Below are 22,781 nucleotides of genomic sequence, written 5' to 3'. Positions count from 1 at the left end.
ACAAGCGAGGGCAAAAATATTACGAATAGATAATTTTTCGAACGCCGTCATTTATTACCCAATATGCGCAATAACCATATTACTTTTGATTTTTTGTTGTTGTTGTCAGTAATACGTTTTTATGCTGGTATAATCGGGCAAATCAGACACCCCATACGTCACATAATTCAGTTTATTTGTTCCAAAGTACTATGTGAATACTTTTTTCTCTAGCGGGGGGAGTTCGAGCGGCCTGTTCTCTGGAAGTCCGTGAATTCTACTTTTTTTTTTTTTTTTTTTTGGGATTTCCGTCCGCCAATGAGACGTAACCATCAATCCTGATTGACGTTGGTTTTGGCGAATCAGCAATTATATGTTTTTGATTGACGTGTGGGCGACCAATCACAACAAGGGAAGGGCGGGTACATGCGGGAAATAACTGGTTAAGGTTCGCATGTTCGCAAAGCATCAAGTTAGCATAGGGTTGCTAAATACTTAGCAACTTTTTATTTTCGGTGAGGACACTAAAACCTTTTTAGTTTAGCGCAACAATCCAACATACAAGGTTGAAATTGCACATTAATATGTCGGGAAACTATATTTATACTCAAAGCTAGAAACTCAGTTTATTGTTGAAGTTGCCACAAGTACATTTTTTCCAAATAAAAGTTTTATTTTTGGTTACTTACGGAGAAACATTCAAGTTCAGGAACTGAAAGAGGATATTTGCTGAAATTCGCGAGTAGTGTTGTACTTCATATTTTCAGCTAAACTTCAATAAATGGACAAACGTGCTCTTTGCTGCTCGTTTTCCTGAGTTTTATAAATACATGTTACTATTATGAATTACTATAGTAATAACAATAACAGTTTGTAAGTACAAGCAGCTTTTCAAAATAATTACTCAGCAAATACATGTTTATTAGTATTAATCAGTTATTACTTATGTAAACACACAGTAGCATGAATACTGTAAAATAAAGTGTGACCAAAAACTGTAATATTAATGTAATGTAAAAATATACTGTTTAATTAGGGCATATTTTTTACCTTAAATATTTTTGTTAAGAAGAAATAAGGCTGAATTTATATCACACAAATAATTCACATTTAAGCAATTAACCAATCATGGTTTGTTTGTTCACAAAATATACTGTATATTATTTAAAAACAGGCACTTGCTGTTGATCAATGTATTGTCCCATTTCCTAACATTTTGATTTTTATCTAAGGTCATTAAGACTATCAGAGGGTTGTCTAGCTTTGCACATAATGTATCTGGCGTGAAAAGACACCAAGTACAATCAACTTAATTTCATCTGGGCGTGTCAATGGCCCATCTTTAGTGCCGGTAAACACCATCTGTATGTCGGAGGAACTGTAATTGTAGATATAGGTCATCTAGACATGGCAGTTGTTGAATTCCAATAATGTTACTCCTTTGAATGACTGGATGTCCCCATATAATATATCATCCTCTCAGTAGACATATTTGTATGTACACTAGAGAGCGTTTTTGCAGCTGTTATAATAATTACCTTACAGTTACTTGATTAATGAGAGATTTGAGCCTTGCTTGTTGCAGATATGTGCTGTAGCTCATGGCTCTAGAACTCAGTTCACATTGTGTTAAATGAAGACGTTTCACAGGAAGGAACTTTATATGCCAGTTTGAGGTCTTTCACATGATGCAGTCTGCTGTTTTTAAGTGCTAAGTCATCAGTTACATTGTTAAATTGTGCTAAATGATTAAAAGTATATACTGTAAGAATAAATAAAGGGTTATGATGTAAGTTGTCTTGCCAACAATTGTATACAGAATAGTTTGATTGACATGTGTGCAATGATGTCTGTCCAGATTAAACAATAGAGTATTATAACTGATCAAATAAGCAGACTCTGGGGGGCCTAGGTAGCTCAGCCAGTTAAGACGCTAACCTGGAGTTCGCAAGTTCGAATCCCAGGGCATAATGAGTGACTCCAGCCAGGTCTCCAAAGCAACCAAATTGGCCTGGTTGCTAGGGAGGGTAGAGTCACATTGGGTAACCTTCTCGTGGTTGCTATAATGTGGTTCGATCGTGGTGGGCACGTGATGAGTTGTGCGTGAATGCTGTGGTGGATGGTGTGAAGCCTCCACACGAGGTGTGTCTCCACGGTAACACGCTCAACAATCCACGTGATAAGATGCGTGGGTTGACGGTCTCAGACACGTAGGCAACTGAGATTCATCCTCTGCCACCCGGATAAAGGCGAGTCACTACACCACCATGAGGAAAGAGTGCAAATTGGGTAGAAAAAGGGAGGGGGAAAAAAAGCTGACTTTTTAAAAAATTTTACACTTTCCTCCCCTGTGAAACAGACAATACAAGTGGATTGTCAATAATAGTTGAGGTGATTCTGGGCATCTGCACTGTTCTGAAGTTATGTAATATTTGGTTTGCTCTAAAAGGTGTGCCCAGCTCAGAAAGTACTAGGAAAGTGTTTTTAAAGATTGCAAGAGACACTACATGGTGGAAATAATGAATGTACAGTTTATGCGACTGGAAAATGTTTTTCGTTTTTGGCAGGCATGGTGGGCTTGAAGGATGCAAAATGACAGAATTCTTAGATTTTGAGATAATTTAAATATGTTTACATGCCATCATGCTGTTGTAATGTGAAGAAAAAAGCAGAAATTGCCAAATTTGAGTTGGTATGTCCATCTTAACTTTATTAGCAGCCCTTTCAGAACCTTTCCAGACCCGACTTGAATATTAGACTTTGTGTAATGTGTACAAGTCATTGTTTTGAATTGTTTGTAATGATAAAGCAGGATCTAGCTTTCTTTGTGTTTGCAGGTGTGGAGATTAGGTGTCACAATTTTTTTTGGCTTGTAACATGTCCAGCATTGTTATAACGTCAGTATAAAATGATCTAAGAGAGTCTGTTTTGCAGAGGGGAGTTCAGGAACACATTGTTGCTAATTTAATAACAGAAGACAGGCCCTGGGGATTGCATTGGGGCACATTGTGTATTTCCCCACCATGGATTTAGCACTGGCCATGCTGCAGTCATGCAGACATGCATATAGAGTTTCATTTGTTCCATTTTCCAAAGCTCAGGTTCACTAGGGTTACATAAATCCAAATCACCCATAGTACACGCCCTGCACCCTAGATCGCTTGTCCCCAACGGGTTCGATCCAAGCCACCCTTGGCCTTTACCTGTGAGTTACCGAACACCCTTCCAAACCATTCATTCCATTCTTTGTTCCCTGCCTCCCCTTTCTGTGGCTCTTTTTTTTGTGGGGTCTCCCTAACTCTCTGGCAGCTCACGCTCCAGATTCCTCATCCTTGACTCCAGCTGGAGCTATTAATACAGTTTGTTTTGTCAGTTTCCTAGCAGACAGCATCAAACAGTGCACGCCTGAGGCTGATTATAGCTGGGCCTTGCTACACCGTCCTCCTGCTGAGTAGGAGAAATCCAAGTTAATAGCAGGATGGTGCTTGTCCCGCGCTTGTCTGACCACTATGGCCCAGTTAATCCCAAGGAACCTGGTTGGGATGCAGAATGTGTGTATTACAAAGGGTTCCCATGATCATGGAAGAACGGGAGTTATGATGGAACAATTGTGACTTCCAGGCCTGGAAAAATCATGGAAATTAAATTTAATAGTAAAATAGGATTTGTTTTAATTCAATACAATTTGAGCTCAAATGACAGCAGTTTTTGCATAATGTTGATAATGTTCTTTTTCTTTTTTAACGGAGGTAGGCCTAAACGCCCAGAGGGTTTAAAGGTCAAAATATCTTGCTCTATATTTTCTGAAGTACTAACACAAATTATACCTAAATTATTGATTTGTGCGGACATTGGTCAACTGGCGGGTTTAACTGGCATGTCAAGACAACGACATTAAAATATTTTATATAATTTTACACAGACAAGGTTAGTAAGCAGTGTTATCATTCATGAGTCATGTGAACACATACAATATAGAGCTGTCCAGCTTTGACATCAATTTGTAGGCGAACCCAGAAGGCTAATTCGCATTGGGTTCCCTTTAGAATATCCTATGTTTTAAAACATCTTTTTTAAAACACAGTGGCTTCAAAATTTGTGTACTGGGAATGAGTGAGTGTATTTTGGGTTGTAGAACAAAACATCAAAGTATCTTCAAGTAATGTTTACTACAGACCTTGTTTTTCACAAAAAATCCAAAACTGACATTATAAAAACCATAGAAAATCCAGAGGGAGCCTATGGCTCGAAAATGCTAATTCTGTTCCGGGATGTTGGACCATAACCTGAACAGCTGTATTGTATTTGTCTTGTGGCCCTGTTTTATTTCCATCGTAAGTGCCTTACTGTACACAATTTTAGCTTTGTTGAAAAAAAAAAAACTCTTTTTGTTTTAATCAACATTATGCTACAGATGCTGTCTATGACGTATTGAACTGAATTAAGTGCTCCACACAAACAACATCACAGATGTAGATGCTCAATAGTTCGGTTCGCTTATAACATGTATTGAGATTGGCACCAGAGAAGCATTTCACCAGATAAAAAAAAAAAGACGCTAATTAAATTACTGTGAACTACCACAAATACAGACACTTACAGGACATCCTGGAGTGTTCCGACTGTCAAAATAAAAGCCAAAGGGTTTTAAAGTTATAATAATAAAAATATAATGTATTATTATTATTATAATTATCATCGTCACAATTTACAACAATAATTAAGTTGACTGGGTACAAACAAATAACTGTAAATTAATAGTGGGCTGATATCTTGAAGCTAAAGTGAAAAAATAACAAATCTGCATCCTTTAAAGTCCAGTTAAAAAAATCTGTGCAAAGAAAACTGTCTTCTTTTGTAATGAAGACTTCAACTTGAATTTCTGTTAATTTTGTTGCTATACTATCTAGTAGACTAGTTAACAATAAAGTTTTCTTAAAAGGCTGTGAATTTATATTCAAATAATGTTTAGTTAAAGGAATGTTTATTTATATATACTGTTAAAGAGTAACCCCAATTAGTATCACACAGTGAAATATAAATATTCGTTATCAGACAATATTTCAGGTATCAGAATAAGATTGGTGAAAAAGTGTTATTGGTGCATCCCTACTGTGAATTCTGGACACAAGCATTACGTCGCGTCAAAAGCTAATTTCTCCCAGTATAAACAATGATGCTGTCTTAGGGTGGCTAGACATCCCATTTTTCCCGGGACAGCCTCTAGTGTCCCGACAAGTGTTGTCATGGTGCCAAAATTTCAGCAGTCGGTACCGATACCAGTGAAATTTCACGGTTCTCGATACCAATTTCAATACCACAGCAAAAATATGCTAATATGATAGTGTGCTATTGAACACATAGATTTAGTTAATTTTAATAATAATTTTATTAATTATAGTTAAATAATTAATCTTATTTTCCAGAACATGTTATAAAGGTTAATTTAATAATCAAAATGGTGTCTAATCAATTAATTCTTAAAACTTTGAAATGTGAAAATATAACTTTTTAACATGTCATTGCCTTTGTCGGCCATTTTGGGCGTCACCCATTTAGAATTTAGTTGTAAAATGCTTTATTTTTCAAATGCATTGACATATTGTTACAAAACTTTTGGGAAGTTTTGTAAAAAAGGTTTGGGACAGCGCCACCTTCTGGTCAAAAGTTAGACAAAATTTTCATAAAATGCCAATTACCTTTGATTACTTTGTGCTATTGTCATGAGATAAGTCGTGGTAGATTCTGTGGGTCATGCCGAGAATGTGGATACCAATTATGTCATGAACTTCCTGTCCGCCATTTTGAAATCCTTTAAAGGGTAACTAAACCCTAAACCAACTTTTTTTAGTTAATGATCTGTAAGCATGGGGCTTTATTAGTGCTGGTCATTGATTCAAGTAATTTTTTTGACATTTTTGTATAAAGCGTTTTAATTCTACAATATATGGTGTAAAAACGTCTGAGTGCTGCCCTCTTCAGGTTGAACGGTGGCTACTGCAGTTGAATTTTCCTATTGGCTGTTGCGGTACTTCTTGATGTACATGTCGTCTTGCGACCGTGTGAGGAATAATAATAACATAGAGTCTGACAGCAGCTGTCAATTAATCCGTCACTACGAGTCTCAGGTGCCCCCCCCCCCCGCTCAGCCCCGCACTCGGTTCGTTCCCTCTATCCCCGCCGGGGTCTGCCCACTTTTCCTGCATTTTCAAATATTTCTAGTGGGTGGAGTCAGACTCTGAGCAGGTGTTTAGTTACCCTTTAAAACTCCTCCTAGAGCGTTTGTCAGATTTCAGCCAAAATCGAATCAGACCACCTTCAGACCATGCCGACAAAAATGCAGATTTCGTGTTGATAGACAAACCATTTGCAACCACATGTATATGCAGTTTTAACAACAATAACACTTCAATAATAATTATATAATAAGTAAATGTTTATAAATGTGGATTTGTTATTCACCCATTTAACCATTGCTGAAGTATAATTCAGGGCTCCAAACTGCGACTATAAAGGTAAATTAAATTATATATACATTTTGCGACCAAAAATTATTTATTGCGACTATAATTTAAAGTCTAGTCGCCACTGGCGACAGTCGGGATGTGCACACTCATATGCGGTTTCATCAGATATCATCTTGTGAGTTATTGAATACATCTTTAGAATGCACACCAGTGTGTCTCGGGCGCTTTTCACCTGTTCTGTTTCTAATGCGCTCGCTGCACCGCACCCAACAACAAACCCAGTGCAAGAGAGTCTTGACCAAATAACTCTTTTGAACCGGATCTATTTCATGAATCGCCTGTAAAGAACTGAGAGTTTGATCTCAGGAGCTCAGGTTAGCAGATTGAATCAGATTCACTTTCTCAGCTAATCAGCCATCAGTGAGCTCACAAGTGGGAGTGCAAGCATTTCAAAATAAGAGTCCCCTGTTTATTTTGGGTTTCTTTATAATTAAAAGTCCCATATAAGCTTTTGACACTTAGGACAATTGAAGAACTTGCACACAACTATTACTCAAGGTGCAAACAATTATTGATGCTCAAGAAGACAATTTGTATTTAAAAAAAATGTATTTAATTATTTGTAATGTAGATTGTGAAGAGCAGTATTAAATAAAAAACTTGTATCTGTTTTATTAAACCTTAGATTAATGGGTTATCAGCTGTCTTCCTTTTCTTCTCTTTTCTGTCTTGTTTCTGAACAGCAATCTAAATCGAGCAATTTTGTGATTTTGCGACTAAAAACAACCATTTGGCTCCTTAACGTTCCAGCTAAATTATTGGAAATGGAAAAGTTCTGGAAATTCACTGATCAAAAGGTGTGGGAACACTGATAGCATTGAGTTTTAAAGATGTTAACAAAAGCAGTGCTGCTACTATTGCCAGCTCTCATCTTGTTTAAATGGGCAATGATAGACAAACCCAGCTTTTGTTTGTCTTCAGTAGAACTACTGTATCAAAGACGTTGAATGTTGTCAGAGCCTTGGCCTAGCAACTAGTGTAAGTGCAGCTACACATTGCGCAGAGGTTCTCATGAGGGCAACAAGGGTTCGAATTTGCTTTGTGTTAGTTCCCAGTACCACCCCCCTTCTTCTCTCCATCAGTTCCTCTGTTATCACTAAATAAAAAGTTACAATTTGTAAAAAAAAAAAAAAGAAGAAATTTCAGTCTGGTAACATCCCTCTGTTATGGAGAATGTCATTTGATTAATAAGGGGTTTTATTAAGGATTTGTTAGAAGAAGCTTTAAATGCTTCCTCTGATTTTATTATTGCAAACATAACCTTAATCATAACAGGAAATAGTCTTAGATTACTCCAGACTGTCTTTGTGAATAATTCATGGGCTGTATTTTTCTATTTTTGTTCTGTACAGTGTACAGAGTAATACACATAGATGCTGGTGGGCCGATCTCTGATTTATTGCAGGGTTCAAGTGTGATGGGAAACTTCAGAGTATTCCGTGAGCCTGCACCCCTACTTTTAGGCTCACTGAGACACGGACACTTCACCAAGGGTATAACGAGTGGGTGGTGGTTTTCATTTGAATTTCTCTGACCAAAGTAACTGTGTATTGCAAGCAATCTGAAAGCTCTGGCACCAAGTTGTTGGCTGGCTTGAAGAGTGTGTGGTCTGCAAGGAATCAAGCTGCTTAGCAGTATATCACTTTGATCTCGTCCGTAAGAGAAGGACCTTTAAGGGGCAAACAAGATGCTGTTATTTTCTTTATGGAAAACAGAACAAGGCTCTTGGCAATGGCTGCTAATTTCAGCTCATAACTGCATGACATGCCACATGGGACACATGAACACAGTTGAAATGATTTGAGCTACAGATTCTGATGCTCTTCTTTGCCTTCTTGAGAGCAGTTGTTGTGTACTGTAAACGTTACAGTACTGTGTTACTTGCTGTGGCAGCAACACATACCACAGTTGATGAACGCAAGCATTATCTGTTTAAATCTCTGCTGTAAAGGAAGATGTTTGGTCCATTCTTCACCTTGTGTTGGCCCTGGTTTGTTGTGTAACTCACCAGAAATCATTACGAGCTGGTGGAGCATTATGAATCTTTAATGCTCTCATCTTCTTCCTCCACCCATTTAAATTTAATGAATGTTTAACTTTGTCCGAAATTCCCAACCTCTCCACATGACTGCATTTCATTGGCCCTGTACCTGTACTCTGCACAATGACAATAAAGTTGAATCTTAATCTTAATCTTAATGTGGAGCTTTATGTTTAAAGGAGTGATAGTGTAGATTGAGACAGATGACATATTCAGTCTGCCCAGTCAAGCTTGATAAAGGCCACCAAAACTAAATATAAGACACATGTACACATCGATAGAGGATAATGAACATATGAGTCTATCAGATATACTGCCATAAATCGATTTTGATCTACACTTGGCTGATATAACAAATATCCACGATAAAGTCATGATGAATTTGCTGGCGATATACAATTAAAGGGATATTCTGGGTTCCGAGTTCAATACAAGTTAAGCTCAATCAACAAAAATTGTGATATAATGTTGATTTAATACAAAAATTAATTTAAACTTGTCCCTCCTTTTCTTTAATAAAGCCAAAATCTGGGTTCCAGTGAACCATTTACAATGGAGGTGAATGGGGCCAGTCCAGAAACATTAAAATACACATGGTTTCCAAATTATGATCACATGACGTAAACATTATATGTGTTAACGTGATTTGAACATGATAAAATTAGGGATTTACTAGAATTACCAGATTACAGGGTTTAGTTAGGTTGCTATGACATTGAAGATCACACAGATAAGTTCTTTACACAGATAAGTTTAGTAAGAGATTTTATCATATTTAATGATTATGTCTCGTGGCTATACTTTTGAAACCCTGTGTATTTTAATGATTATAGACTGGCACCACTGATGGTTGACTTTTATTGTAAGTGCCTTTTTTATTTTTCCATAAAGAATGGACCAATTGAAATTATAATTTTTTGTGGTAATCAACAAAATAACAACGTCTGCGCCAAGTACCCGTCCAAACTCTAAACAATGTCCCAATTCTTAATACTCAAAAATGAACAATTTAAAAATATGTAGGCTATAGAGCTCACTCTCAAGTAGGAAAAAACCTCTTATATTTATTTATTTAGAGGCCCCAACAACAAAACAAAAAAAAGTGCAAAAAAGTGTCAAGTGCAAAATGTTTTTGGGATTACCCCTTCATCATTGCTAAAGACCTGTAAGCCGCACCTGCAGTCAATTATTGTACAATTATTCACCTTAAGTATTCTTATATTATACATCAAAACTGAAAATCTAAAAGTCATGAAGGACTACATTAATGTTCTTAAACAATCATATAGAAGGATATGCACACACCAAAGACCTAATCCAAGTCATAATACATACAGTAGGAAATTATGTAGAAAAATTAATGTAGAAAAATGTTGTTGAAAAATGTAGGGATGTCCCGATACTGGTATCGGATTGGGTCCGATACTGCGCTCATGTACTCGTACTCATGCTCAGAAAAATGCTCCGATACCAAAAACTGATAAGATCTGACGTACGTTTGTCATTACGCAAACACTCAGCGCACAATGTCCCAGTGTGATTATTTAACCGCAAAAGCTGCGATTTAATGAGATAATATATTGTTTGCATGTGCAGCGTGCTTCAAAAGTGAGCACTTGAATGTGTGGAGACAGTGTTGTGCTGAAGGAGGCTGCACGTACCTTTTAAAGCTCCTCCTTGGCTCATACAGGGAAACCACCATCATGAGCATAGCATGCTCTGTTTGTAGCAGATGAAAGCAAAGATAGCTCAAATTTACTGTGTAGCATGAGGCACATTCAGAGTACATACTTATTTTATTAAATAGCAGCCTTTTGCGATTTGATAATCACCTAGCGCAACTCGCTTTTCCAGACTGAAAAGCTACTGTCATAATACAGAAACACTTCAAAATAAAAGCTCTGTCAAAATTAAAGCTCAATTTAAATAAAATGTATGACAGTATATCTCTAATTTAAAGGTATGTAATGTTCACTGTATTACTTCTACTACTACTAATAAATCAGTAGTAATTGTATTATATTCAAGCAATACCTCACAAATGTGATGCTCTGCTATGCAGCACTTTATTTGACAAAATATAACTCCCAATACTCCCAAAGCGAATTAATGAATTAAAATATAAATTATTATTATTATTATTAAATATTAATATTAATCCAAAATACAGACTTGTATTTTGGATTGTGCTGTATAAAAGCACTTCATTTGATAAAAATAATACAATATTATGTTGAAAATTAATTGTTATATTTTAATTAATTCATTAGTATTGGGAGTTATATTTTGTCAAATAAAGTGATGCATAGCAGAGCATCACATTTGTGAGATATTGCTTGAATATAATACAATTACTAAATTTTTTTTATAAACTGTTGATATGGAGTTAAAAATAACAACAAAAAAAACAGGTTTTGGACTCAGTATCGAGTACCAAAAATGTTCAAAAAACTGTATTGTGAGAACTGTTCGTTTGTGTCATCAATCTTCTTTGAATTTCTTGAAAGTGTCCACATGGCATTTTTCATGTTTTAGTAAATGTTGGCTTATGTCTGTGGAAAGAAAGGCAATTTTTACTATGTATTGTTATTTTGAAGCATATTAATGAATGATTAAATATTGTTCCTAGTGTTTATTAATTGAAAAACTTTGTGGAATACATGCCTAGATTTTTTGATAGATTGGCTATTAGATATAATTATGATATAATGAATATCTTTGAAAGGCTCAAAAATATCAAGATACTTTTTTTTGGCTGTCACCTTGCCCTTTTCTGAACATATACCATATCATGGGTCCATTAGAGTCCAGGGAACCTTTTGTGTTGTTTGATTACAGAGTAATGTTGAGCATATGTCTGTTTGTGTGGACAGTGCTTGCAGTTCGTCTGGAATAAATTCAGCTAACAAGAAAAGGGGGAGTGTCTATGATAAGCCAATGCTCTTGCATGCCATTCTCCTGTATGTGAGTGGCTAATTCCAAAAATGTCTCTCCTGCATTACCATTATTATTACACCGTCCATTCTTCATTTTCAACACTTACTCTCATTACACTCTCCTGTTGCATACAGTTGTATCATTATGGTGAAATCAATCAATCGTATCTCTATTTTAAATCAGTTCTTGGCATCTAGCAAAACAGTACAAGCACAACCTCTTGATGTAGATGGCTTGAGTTCCTGTGAGAAGTGATGAACTTCTGGTAGTGTGGTTGCTGATATTTGAGCCTGAGTAGCGGGTGGAGTTCAGAGATTGAATGTGGAGGAAGGGAGTCTGACAAAGGTGTAGAGTGGCACTAGAGTCGCTGGAGAAGAGCTTTGAGGAGATATCTGGAGGACTACAATGGAAAGTAGAGGCGGGGCTAGAAAGAGGGATTGCTTTGCTTTAAGCAAAGCTTGAAAGCCCTCTCATCTGTAAACTGTGTGTCACTGGTCTGGCAGATGCCTCCAGTGTGAAGGAAGTATCACCAGGGAAACTTGTAGTTGCTGTGCTAACATGCGTGAGCGCGCTTCTTCCCATTATTTATAAACACCCATTGCTTCCTGCACTGATTGAGGATACAGCCAGGAGCATCCCTGTTTTCTGGAAACAAGAACTTCTGTAGAACTTCTCTAGTAGCTTTTTCTTGGGTGCAACATCAAGGATAACACCAGTAATGTTCTCGTATTCTCCTCTTCCGCAGTTACATTGCAAATTCTTTGCAAAGATGGGGGACGACAAACCTTTTGTGTGCAGTGCTCCCGGCTGTGGGCAGGTAAGTTTCTTTCCTATTTGTCTTGGGTTTCAGGTGTGGGTGGGTGAGTGAATGTGTGCTGTGCTGTTCAGAGTAGGGGCATATTTTCAAAATTGGTTTCCTGAAAAAAAAAAAAATTAAATAGATGACTAGTTGGTCTTAAGGAAGTCCTTTATAAATAGACTGCTTTCAGGTTTACCTGACCTGGATCTGACTTGTTGCTTAGTGGGCTGTTACACAAGATGTATTCTTGTTTTCAAAAACAGCTGGACAGAGTCCAAAAAAATTATGCATTTTTAAAAGTGGAACTATTTTTAACTTTAGACAGTGTTTTGTCACAATGCAACAGCTACTTTCGTCCATCTACAGTAGTGGTTGACTTTTTTTTTTTAATGTCCGATGCAGTTATCCAGGCCCAAAGGCAGATAAAATGCTGTTATATCACACAATTTCATATAATGGTAAATAGTGCAGTCAAATAACAATTCAAATATTTGGTCAATTTAAGGGAAAAAAAACACATATTCGAAGGCTAAAACTGTGCATATGAATTTTGGATGCGTGTCAAGTACTGACAATGATTTCAGATCGAATTGCGATCCTGCATGAGATGCTGAATAAACAACTAAACGTGGCGAAACAATCAAAGATTGTGTTTTTGTCTTGTTTTCCATTTAAAATGTTCTAAAAATCCTTAAAACTAGATACATTTACTTGAGAAGCAGCATATAAGATATTTAGACTTGCTTTATAAGAATGTATCTTAAATATAAGTGTTTTTGTATATACTTCACTTCACTTGGTTATACTTCGGCGAGTGCAGTAAAGACAAAATATACTTAAATTCAAGATCTATTCTCTAAAAGCAAGTCTAAATATCTTATATTATGATTCAATAAATCGCGAGCCATCGCGTTGTAATCTAGCTTTAGCAAGTGCGTACTTGAGGGACGAGCATCCCCGCGACAGAGTGTGCATCAACCAGATGCAGTTTCAATCTCTCCCCCTTAGATCGGGACATTCTCGCAACTCATAAAGAGGCATTGACCGCACAGTTTGTAGTTATTTACATGATCTGCTTCTGTATGATTTGAACTTTAATAAAGCTATAACGCATTAAATATAACTGCATTTAAGATGCATTATCAACGCCGGAGTGTTTCTTTTAAAGAGCTCCATCTTTGCTTATTCCACAACGGGTGCTTCTGTTTTTGCTTATTTGGTATTTTTGTATAATTCTCTCATACTTTGCAATCCACATCACCTAAGCTGTGAAAGTTTACAGTGCATCTGGACTGTGATCTGTGTAATTCTTCCTCTCCTCAGTCTTGCGTGAACTGCAGTGCTGCTCTCGTGCGTCATCAATAGAGTTTAATGTGATCTCATGTTACGTTAAATGAGATTAAAGGACTATTCAACAACAAAAAATTGTCGACAGTGTTTTTGTGCCGACATTGTTGATAACGTCAACTAATTGTTTCAGCCCTAGTCTCAAGACCCTTGCGTTCTGTTCCATTCTGTTGTGCACCGTCTGTTTGAACAGCCCCTGGGTTCATAGTCTGAGCTGCTTCACTACTGAATTCAGCCGAACAGCACTGCTATCTGGGAATATTACTACCATACATTCAACTGTAACGAATGAAAAACACTTACTACGTTTACATGGTAACCAGAAAGTGCCTTATTACGAGAAAGTGGGTTATTGCGAGAAAACAGCGTTCCATTTTACATGCTCTATAAAAGTGCCGTGCTCTTTACTCCCATATACGTGCAGCTCGGTCAGTAAGCAGCTTTCTCCACAGCAGTGTAATTTCCAAGTGATGCTTGTGTAAATAACAAACATGGGATATGAGGAAGACATAGCTATTTTATTCTCTCTTGCGAATTTATTTCCAGAGTTGTTGCTGTGTTTGTTTCCTTAACTTTCTATCTCGACCTGATGCAGAATTGTGGTGCAATAGTAAGATTTTGAATGTTTTGGATTATAGATTGCAGTTTCTCCTAGTTTAGTCTTCCAATTAAAGTAATTTATTTGCACATAAAAAAATGAATGCATTTGGGAGAAGGAAATAACTACAGTGCATACACTACTCCAGCAACCACGGAAGGTATGTGCGTGCGAATTAGCAAACAATTTTTTTCACAAAAAACGAATTGTACTTACAGTGAACCGTGAATATGACATTTACTTGTAGCACACTCAAACCGTTTTTACTTTGAAGTTGCTCTCACATGCTGCAGATCCAGCAAGAGCAGCAATCTACTGAATGCTTCTAGTTTACTCGTCCCAGATTGACTGCTTTGGGTCTCACAGACTGATTGTCACGCAACATTCATGAATCAAAGGGACACAGTTTGATCCAGGTTGATATAAATCAGGCTTCAGAGTAACATAATAATTTAAATATTTGATAAATTATTAAAAAAGTTAAAACGTTTATTAAAAAGCTATATTTATGCTGCAAGGCAGAAACACGTCATTACAGTCTGTAAACAGTGTCCTTAGCAGTGGTAATCTTAACTTTTCTGAGAGGGTGTTATTGTACAAACTGTCTAGGGTTAAGTAAAAATTTTAAGTTTCTCATTATTTACTCATTCTCATGATATCCCGGGTGTGTATGACTTTCTTTCTTATGCAGAACACATTTGAAGAATAATAGAAATATTTCTTAGCTCAGTAGGTCCTTAAAATGCAAGTGAATGGAGATTACTCTTTTCAAGGCATAAAAAGAACAGGCAGCCAGCATAAATGTCATCGAAACGACTCCAGCGGTTAAATAATGTCTTCTAAAGTGATACGATCACATTTATTGTGAAAAAGATCAATATTTAAGTACTTCTTAACTTTAATACAACGATTCACAAGAGGGTGGAGTCCAAGTGGTCTCTCGTGTGATGTAGTCGTGTTGCCATGGATACCGAGGTCATCTCACGTTCTCCACTCAGTTGATACATCCAGGATAAGAACACAAATGCACCATTGTGAGTAAAGAAACAGATAAATACAGATCTAAACCGAAATCAACCAAGCTACTGAACAGCGTTCCTCCTTCTCACTTGTAAACAGCTGCTATTCTGGCACATACCTCAGTTCTCGTGTTTTTCAAATGCCAATGCGATTACATCACATGCGCATACCTCTGCAGAACAGAAGCATGATTTAGAGTTAAAAATGAGTACTTAAATATTTATCTTTTTTTGCACCAAAAGCGATCTTGTTCTTTTAGAAGAAATTTATTTAACAGCTGGGGTCATACGGATGACGTTTATACTGACTGTTCTTTTTGGACCTTCAAAAGAGAAATCTCCATTTGACTTCAAATGTGTTCTGACGAAGAAAGAAAGGCATACACACCTGGGATATCATGAGGGCAAGTAAATAATGAGAGAATTTTTATTTTTGGGTGAACTATCCCTTTAAATCTAAACCATAGCACACGAATAAAAGCACTGCTGCTAAAATGTCTAAAATAAAATAAAAACCAATAAATAAGCAAAAAAATTCTAGTTGTTGGATGACTAATTGACCATTGTGACCCATCCCTAGTTCAGAGCTTATTAAAGCCTGTTTATTATAGACTGTGGGTTTGCATGTTGTTAACAGTGCTCTCAGCTGTACGATGGCAACACGTCTGTTGGACTGTGTGGAGCGTGGCACACCAGCTGCAAGCCACTTGTGCACCAATGTGTAAACATGTTGTTTTTGTCACACAGTAGGCCGGGGCCACACCGATGGAGCTGATAGAGCACATGTGAAACTGCGCTTACATCTCTCCCACTCTCTGACTCACCATCTTAGACAATGAGTAATCGCAGCACAGTTTTTGTCTAAACTTGTCTTGTTTGAGTCAAAGTCCATGCTGATGCTGAGCTTACCACTATAAAACTATATATTGCATTTTTAGTAACATATACACTGACGGCCAAAAGTTTGGAATAATGTACAGATTTTTCTCTCATGAAAAGAAATTGGTACTTTTATTCACCAAAGTGGCATTCAACTGGTCACAATCTATAGTCAATACATTAATAATGTGAAAAATTACTATTACAATTTGAAAATAAATTATCAGAACTTCTTAAACTACTTCAAAGAGTTCTCATCAAAAAATCCTCCGTGTGAAGTTATGAGAGCTTTGCAGATCCTTGGCATTCTAGCTGTCAGTTTGTCCAGATACTCAGGTGACATTTCACCCCACATTTCCTGTAGCACTAGCCATAGATGTGGCTGTCTTGTCGGGCACTTCTCATGAACCTTACAGTCTAGCTGAGCCCACAAAAGCTCAATGGGGTTAAGATCCATAACACTCTTTTCTAATTATATGTTGTCCAATGTCTGTGTTTCTTTGCCCACTCTAACCTTTTCTTTTTGTTTTTCTGTTTCAAAAGTGTCTTTTTCTTTGCAATTCTTCCTATAAGGCCTGCACCCCTGAGTCTTCTCTTTACTGTTGTAAACTGTACGGAACTGGTGTTCAGCAGGTAGAATTCAATGAAGCTGTCAGCTGAGGACATCTGAGGCATCTATTTCTCAAACTAGAGACTCTGATGTACTTATCCTCTTGTTTAGTTGTACATCTGGCCTTCCACATCTCTTTCTGTCCTTGTTAGAGTCAGTTGTCCTTTGTCTCTGAAGATTGTAGTGTACGCCTTTGTATGAAATCTTCATTTTTTTGGCAATTTCAAGCATCGTATAGCCTTCATTCCTCAAAATAATGATTGACTGACGAGCTTCTAGAGAAATGTGTTTCTTTTTTTGTTGTTGCCATTTTTGACCTAATATTGACCTTATGACATGCCAGTCTATTGCGTAATGTGGCAACTCAAAAACAAACACAAAGACAATGTTAAGCTTTATTTAACAAACCAAATAGCTTTCAGCTGTATTTGATATAATGGCAATTGATTTTCTAGTATCAAATTGCAATTTAGCATGATTACTCAAGGATGAGGTGTTGGAGTGATGGCTGCTGTAAATGGGGTCTGTCTAGATTTGATCAAAAATAAAAAAAAAAAATCAAATAGTGATGGTGCTGTTTTTTACATCAGTAATGTCCTGACTATAATTTGTGATGAGTTGAATGGCACTTTGGTGAATTAAAGTACCAATTTCCTTCCAAAACAGCAAAATCTGTACATTATTCCAAACTTTTGACCCCAGTGTATATATACACATATATGTATATACAATATATATATAATAATAATGATTTTATATATATATATATATATATATATATATATATATATATATATATATATATATATATATATATATATATATATATATATATATATATGTTTATATATATATATGTATATATATATATATATATATATATATATATATATATATATATATATATATATATATATATATATATATATATATATGTATATATATATATATGTATATATATATATATATATATATATATATATATATATATATATATATATATATATATATATACACATACATACAAAACCTCATCAATGTTACTTTAACTTGGTGGCATTTAAATTTGATACAACAATGTTAAATCCGAATACCAAAACAAAATGTTTTTAAGACATAAGACACTTTTTTTTATTAAGACACTTGATCACCTCCTGAGTTTTTACTGGGCTTACTTTCGGAGTTGGTTTGAAAAGGATTCCAGTTAAAACTCTGTGAAGTTTAAGTGCATCTGACTGTTCAAACCACACATGTAAATGTTACACTACGTCAGCATAGGGAAAATACAAAACATAACAGGAATAACCAAGTATTTGCAAAGAGCTTGCGTTGTGCAATAAATAATAACAAGAAACGGATGCACATTGAAGGAGAGACAGAATATTTTCTTTATTTATTTGATGCAGATCACTGAAATAAATGGAACTAAACACTGACAATGAGTGTAGCTGACACGCATGGAGAAATTTTAACTACGACTAGTCCCAAGGGGAAAAACACACAGCGCACACACACAAATACCCACGTGCAGTACAGAGCCACTTGGAATCAAATAATAAATGACATCTTTTAAATTTGTTGACTGGCATTAGAATAATCACGGAAGAGGAATTGAAGATCGGATTTATATCCGTTTGGCAGAGACACATTGATGTGGGCAAGTGTAAGTGTAATGAGCTCATTCAATCCAATAGCAATACGATCAGTAAAAACACATGAAGTCACCAAGTGTGAATAGCCCTTGGTCACATTGGTCTCTAGTCCATCTTTATTGTTGATCCCTATTATGTCAAACTTGCCATTGAAGTAGGTAAAAATTTAAAAACAATGTGGCCTTTGGTGGAATGTGTTGCTTTTGGTACTGAAAGAGGAAGCGATTGAGACCTATCCTACTCAGTGTGACAGTCATGTTTATTTTGTGGTTTTGATCTAAATGTTCTCTTTCACTTTTACATAGAAAACAGCATGCGAAAAGTAGCACGATTTGAGATGTGGCAATTTAACAGTTACACCTCTCCCCTGCTGTAACAAATGCAACAATGATCATTTGGCCATAATGTTGGTGGGGTAGGCTTGAGAATTGAGAGGAACAACATGAGCTTTATGAATAATTTATTTAAGTTAGTTGTTTGCAGATGTTTCTTTCTCAAAAACCACAGGGATTAAGACGGTTTACCTCTTTGTGCTCTGACCTGAGTCAGACTTTGAGCAGAATAATTATAATTTTACTCACAAAAATGAAAGGGCCTAACCACCACTCTAGCACAACTAACAAAGTCAGATATCAAAGGTATTCATCATTATTATTATTGCTCATACTTAGGGTTAGGGATTTGAACAAACCTATCTCTAAGTAGTAAACGTTGGTGCATAATTTATCCAACAGGCATGAATGATACCTTAAATCATGCAGCTTATTAAAAAGAAGTGTGTTTTTTATTTAGTAAGGAAAAAAGACTTTCGCCTGGAGGACATTGAAGGAGGTACCTAAAACATATCTAGGATTAGTGGTGGGCCCTTTATACTTGGGCCAGTAAGCATATTGCAACTAGGGATGCACCGATTCAATACCTGGATCAGTATCAGCTCTGATACTGAAGCTTTTAGAAGGATCGGTTATCGGTCCGACGAGCCCGACCCTAATCTGTTACTGTGCGTTAGTTGTGTTCGTGACTGTCAAGCTCAAAAAATGACATAAAAGAACCATAAAAACAAAATTGAAGCAGTTCATATGACTCGTGCATTTTATTCAAAGCCACTTGAAGACATGCAATAGCTCTGTGAATCACAAAGGTCTGTGTTTAATAAATATATAAAATGCACGCGCAGCTCCAGCGCAGTGAATGGTGCTGCTCTGTTTAGACACACACACACACTCGTGGCTATTTTTAGCCTTCACAGCAGTGCACAATTTTTGATCGCTACTAAGGAACAACATCTCAGATGTAGAAGCTAAATAGTTTGGTTCATTTATAATATGCATTCAGAAAGGCACTGGAGGTGCTTTTTACCAGAATTTGAATAAGAAGCGAATTAAACTTCTGTGAACTTGCCTACAAACAGACACATACAGGACTTCCTGGAGAGTTCAGAATGTCAAGATAAAATCATGAGGGTTTAAAAGTTAAAGGTGCACGATTGAGATGTATTGCTATTATAATATATTATTATTTGTTTACAAATTATAATAATATTTAAGTTGAATGGGTTCTAAAAAATAACTGTGAATGAAAAGTGAGCTGATATCTTACAACTAAATTGAACAAAAAAGAGATCTGAATCATTTAAAGTTCATATACAAGTTGAATTTTTTTTATAAAAGCGGCTTCTTTTCTATTGAAGACTTCAAGACTGGAATTACTGTTAATTTTGCTGCTACATTATTCAGTATACTAATTAATAATAAAGTCTTTCTTAATAAGCTATATATTTATATTGAAATAATGTGTAGTTAGAGGTTTGATTTTCTTTACATATTAAAGAGAACTCCCAATTAGTTCCACACAATAATGTAAAGATATTCTAAACTGATTATGCAAATAAACAACACTGATATCGGATCGGGATTGGTATCGGTATCGGCCGATACTGAGATTTCCGGAATCGGAAGAGAAAAGGTGGTATTGGTGCATCCCTAATTGCAACTTGATAAAAACCACTCAGAACACCTTAGCAACTGCATAGCAATGTCCTGGCAACCACCCACATAATCCAAGCCATGTGGTAGCGAGTTTTGCATGAGCAAGCACCACTCGTATTTTCTTGTAAAATCTATAAAAATATGTTTTTGGGGGTTTGATTCCTATGGAACACACATACTGATAAAATGTATACATTGATTGCACTGTAAGTCACTTTGGATAAAGGTGACTCCCAAATGTAAAAATGTGAATGATTTTATGTCAAATATCAGTATCAGGGAGTCAGGTGAATGGCAGTTTTAAGGCCACTCAGTTCCTGTAAACCAAAACTGTGAAGCCACATGAAAGAGAACAAAAGGAGTTTGCTTGAAAAAGATCATGTTGTACACATCTGTCAGGCTCTGTTAAGACTGGTGTGTAGCTGGATGAGGGGAGTGAGGGTTTACGGTAGTGAAGGTATTGTTCTTTTTGCGTCATACTCGAGTCCAGAGGGGTTTAAGATTGTTTTGCCTCATCCCAGTGAACCAGATTTTCAAGTGACTGCACTGTTTGTCAAGCAATTACTGAAAAATAATACGGCAGTGGAAAATCAGATCTGAGATTATTGATGCTAGTGCTTGTTTTTCCAGAGTAAATGCCTTTCAGGGTGCTCTCATTGTAATGTTTTTAAAATATTATGTTGAGGAGTAATTTCCTCCAAAATGAGAAAATGTTCTCATAACCAAATGTAGTCAAATTGGAAACAGTTTAGCCAATGCTTGCAAGTAGTGCTGCACGATTAATCATATCGCAATCGCAATCGCGATGTCAGCCTGTGCGCTTATATGACGGCAAATGCTGCGATTTTATTATATAAATAAGTGCATGTGTGGACGTGACAGCCCATTCTCTCTGAGAGCTGTTTGCCCATTTTCTACACCACTAATAAAAAGATGACCATTCAGTATCAGTTTAGGGAGTGGCACGTGTGGTCATTTCCGGTGTTCAGCGTGGAAATCAGGTGAAGATGGACGACGAGCAGACCGACACTGAACTGGTGGCCAGAAAAAATAACACCGATCATAGCTTGGCGATATATCTTTATTTCATCCTTAAAGTTCATATAATACGGGAGCGTGACATGTAACTAAACACGAACTCCAAAACTGTCATTCTCGGTGCGGTCAGAGCCACTTCAACCAGTCGCCGAAGAGACACAATCTAAGCGGGAGTCGAGACTGTGAGAGACATAAAGTTCCGCCGGGTGATGCACACTCTAACACAGAGATGCTCGACTCTCAACCCCGCTGTCTGCAGCTTGCAATGTGTAGCATCATTGATGAAATCATCATAATAAGATCAATCTTATGGCAAAAATAACACTAAAATGACAACAACATAAAATGTGTGTGTGTGTATATATATATATATATATATATATATATATAGATTTTGGATAAGACAAGATTGACAAATGCTTATCTATAATACTCTTATGGCTAAAATGTTTACAGTGTTCAGTGGCTAAAATATCAATATGACTAAATGTTACTAAAATATGACTAAAATGTAAACAGTTTTCATTCACTAAAACTACATTAAAAAGCCCAGTAAACAAAACACAATTACAGATGTGTTTGCGAGTGTCGTATGACAAGTCTTCACAGAGATATAAAGAGACATGATGCACCGTTAGCAAAGTGGGATTTCAGAAAATGATCCACACATTGGACAAGAGGTACCAGCGATAAGTAGAACTTTTTAGAAAGAGGATTTGGAAATACCAGTTGGTCATTTAAAAAAAAAAAAACACACAACAGCAACAACAACAACAGTTTTAGTTGTTTGAGTGAACCACACTTTTATATCCAGTTTCCTTTTCAAAAGAGTTTAAGTACATGTTACATCCTGCTTAAATGTCCCTGTTTGTTTGGACTCTTCTCTTTCTTTGGATCTTATTTTCATGAAAATTTGTATGTTCTTATTTATTGTTCTATTTTATTTCTGTGTAATATTGAGAAAATAATAAGTTTGCATTAATGCAAAGATATTACTTAATTTTGTAAAAATATTTTATTTTGAAAACACTGTGCATTTATAGTTGTTGTTGCTAGTTTGTATGTTTGAGTTGAAAAATATACATTTCAGGATTATCAGTAATCTATTCGTGCATTTTCCTTGATAACCAAGCAAGTTGACCCATGTTACCATTTGTTTATTATATCGCAATCGCAATATTAACCTCAATAATCGCAATATTACATTTTCCACAAAATCGTGCAGCCCTACTTGCAAGTCAAGTTCATGGTTTTGTTTTTACAATCAGGACAGCAATTCTGTGACCAACTATAGTGACCAACAGTAACTCAAATTTGTTTAAAGTTGTTTTTAGTGTACTTTTAGCAATTTTCCCCTCTTAAACTCT

The 22,781-nt window shown here is 36.2% G+C and overlaps 1 protein-coding gene across 2 annotated transcripts in view; it reads left to right on the top strand.

The window, feature by feature from the left end:
- atf7a (activating transcription factor 7a) overlaps nucleotides 1-22,781 on the top strand; it is a 41,156-nt gene that overhangs the window by 289 nt on the left and 18,086 nt on the right. Inside the window, exon 2 of one of the 2 annotated variants that reach the window (XM_052106053.1) lies at nucleotides 12,230-12,301. In XM_052106053.1, coding sequence (XP_051962013.1) covers nucleotides 12,254-12,301 — 48 coding nt within the window. In that variant the 5' untranslated portion in view covers nucleotides 12,230-12,253. Of the gene's footprint in view, nucleotides 1-12,187; nucleotides 12,302-22,781 lie in introns of those variants that run through there. The other variant, XM_052106052.1, reaches the window with a different exon arrangement.

This window comes from Xyrauchen texanus, chromosome 35 (genome assembly GCF_025860055.1).
Source record: "Xyrauchen texanus isolate HMW12.3.18 chromosome 35, RBS_HiC_50CHRs, whole genome shotgun sequence".
NCBI lineage: Eukaryota > Metazoa > Chordata > Actinopteri > Cypriniformes > Catostomidae > Xyrauchen > Xyrauchen texanus.
The sequence above is the reverse complement of the archived record's forward strand: the minus strand, read 5'-3'. Positions and strand labels throughout refer to the sequence as shown.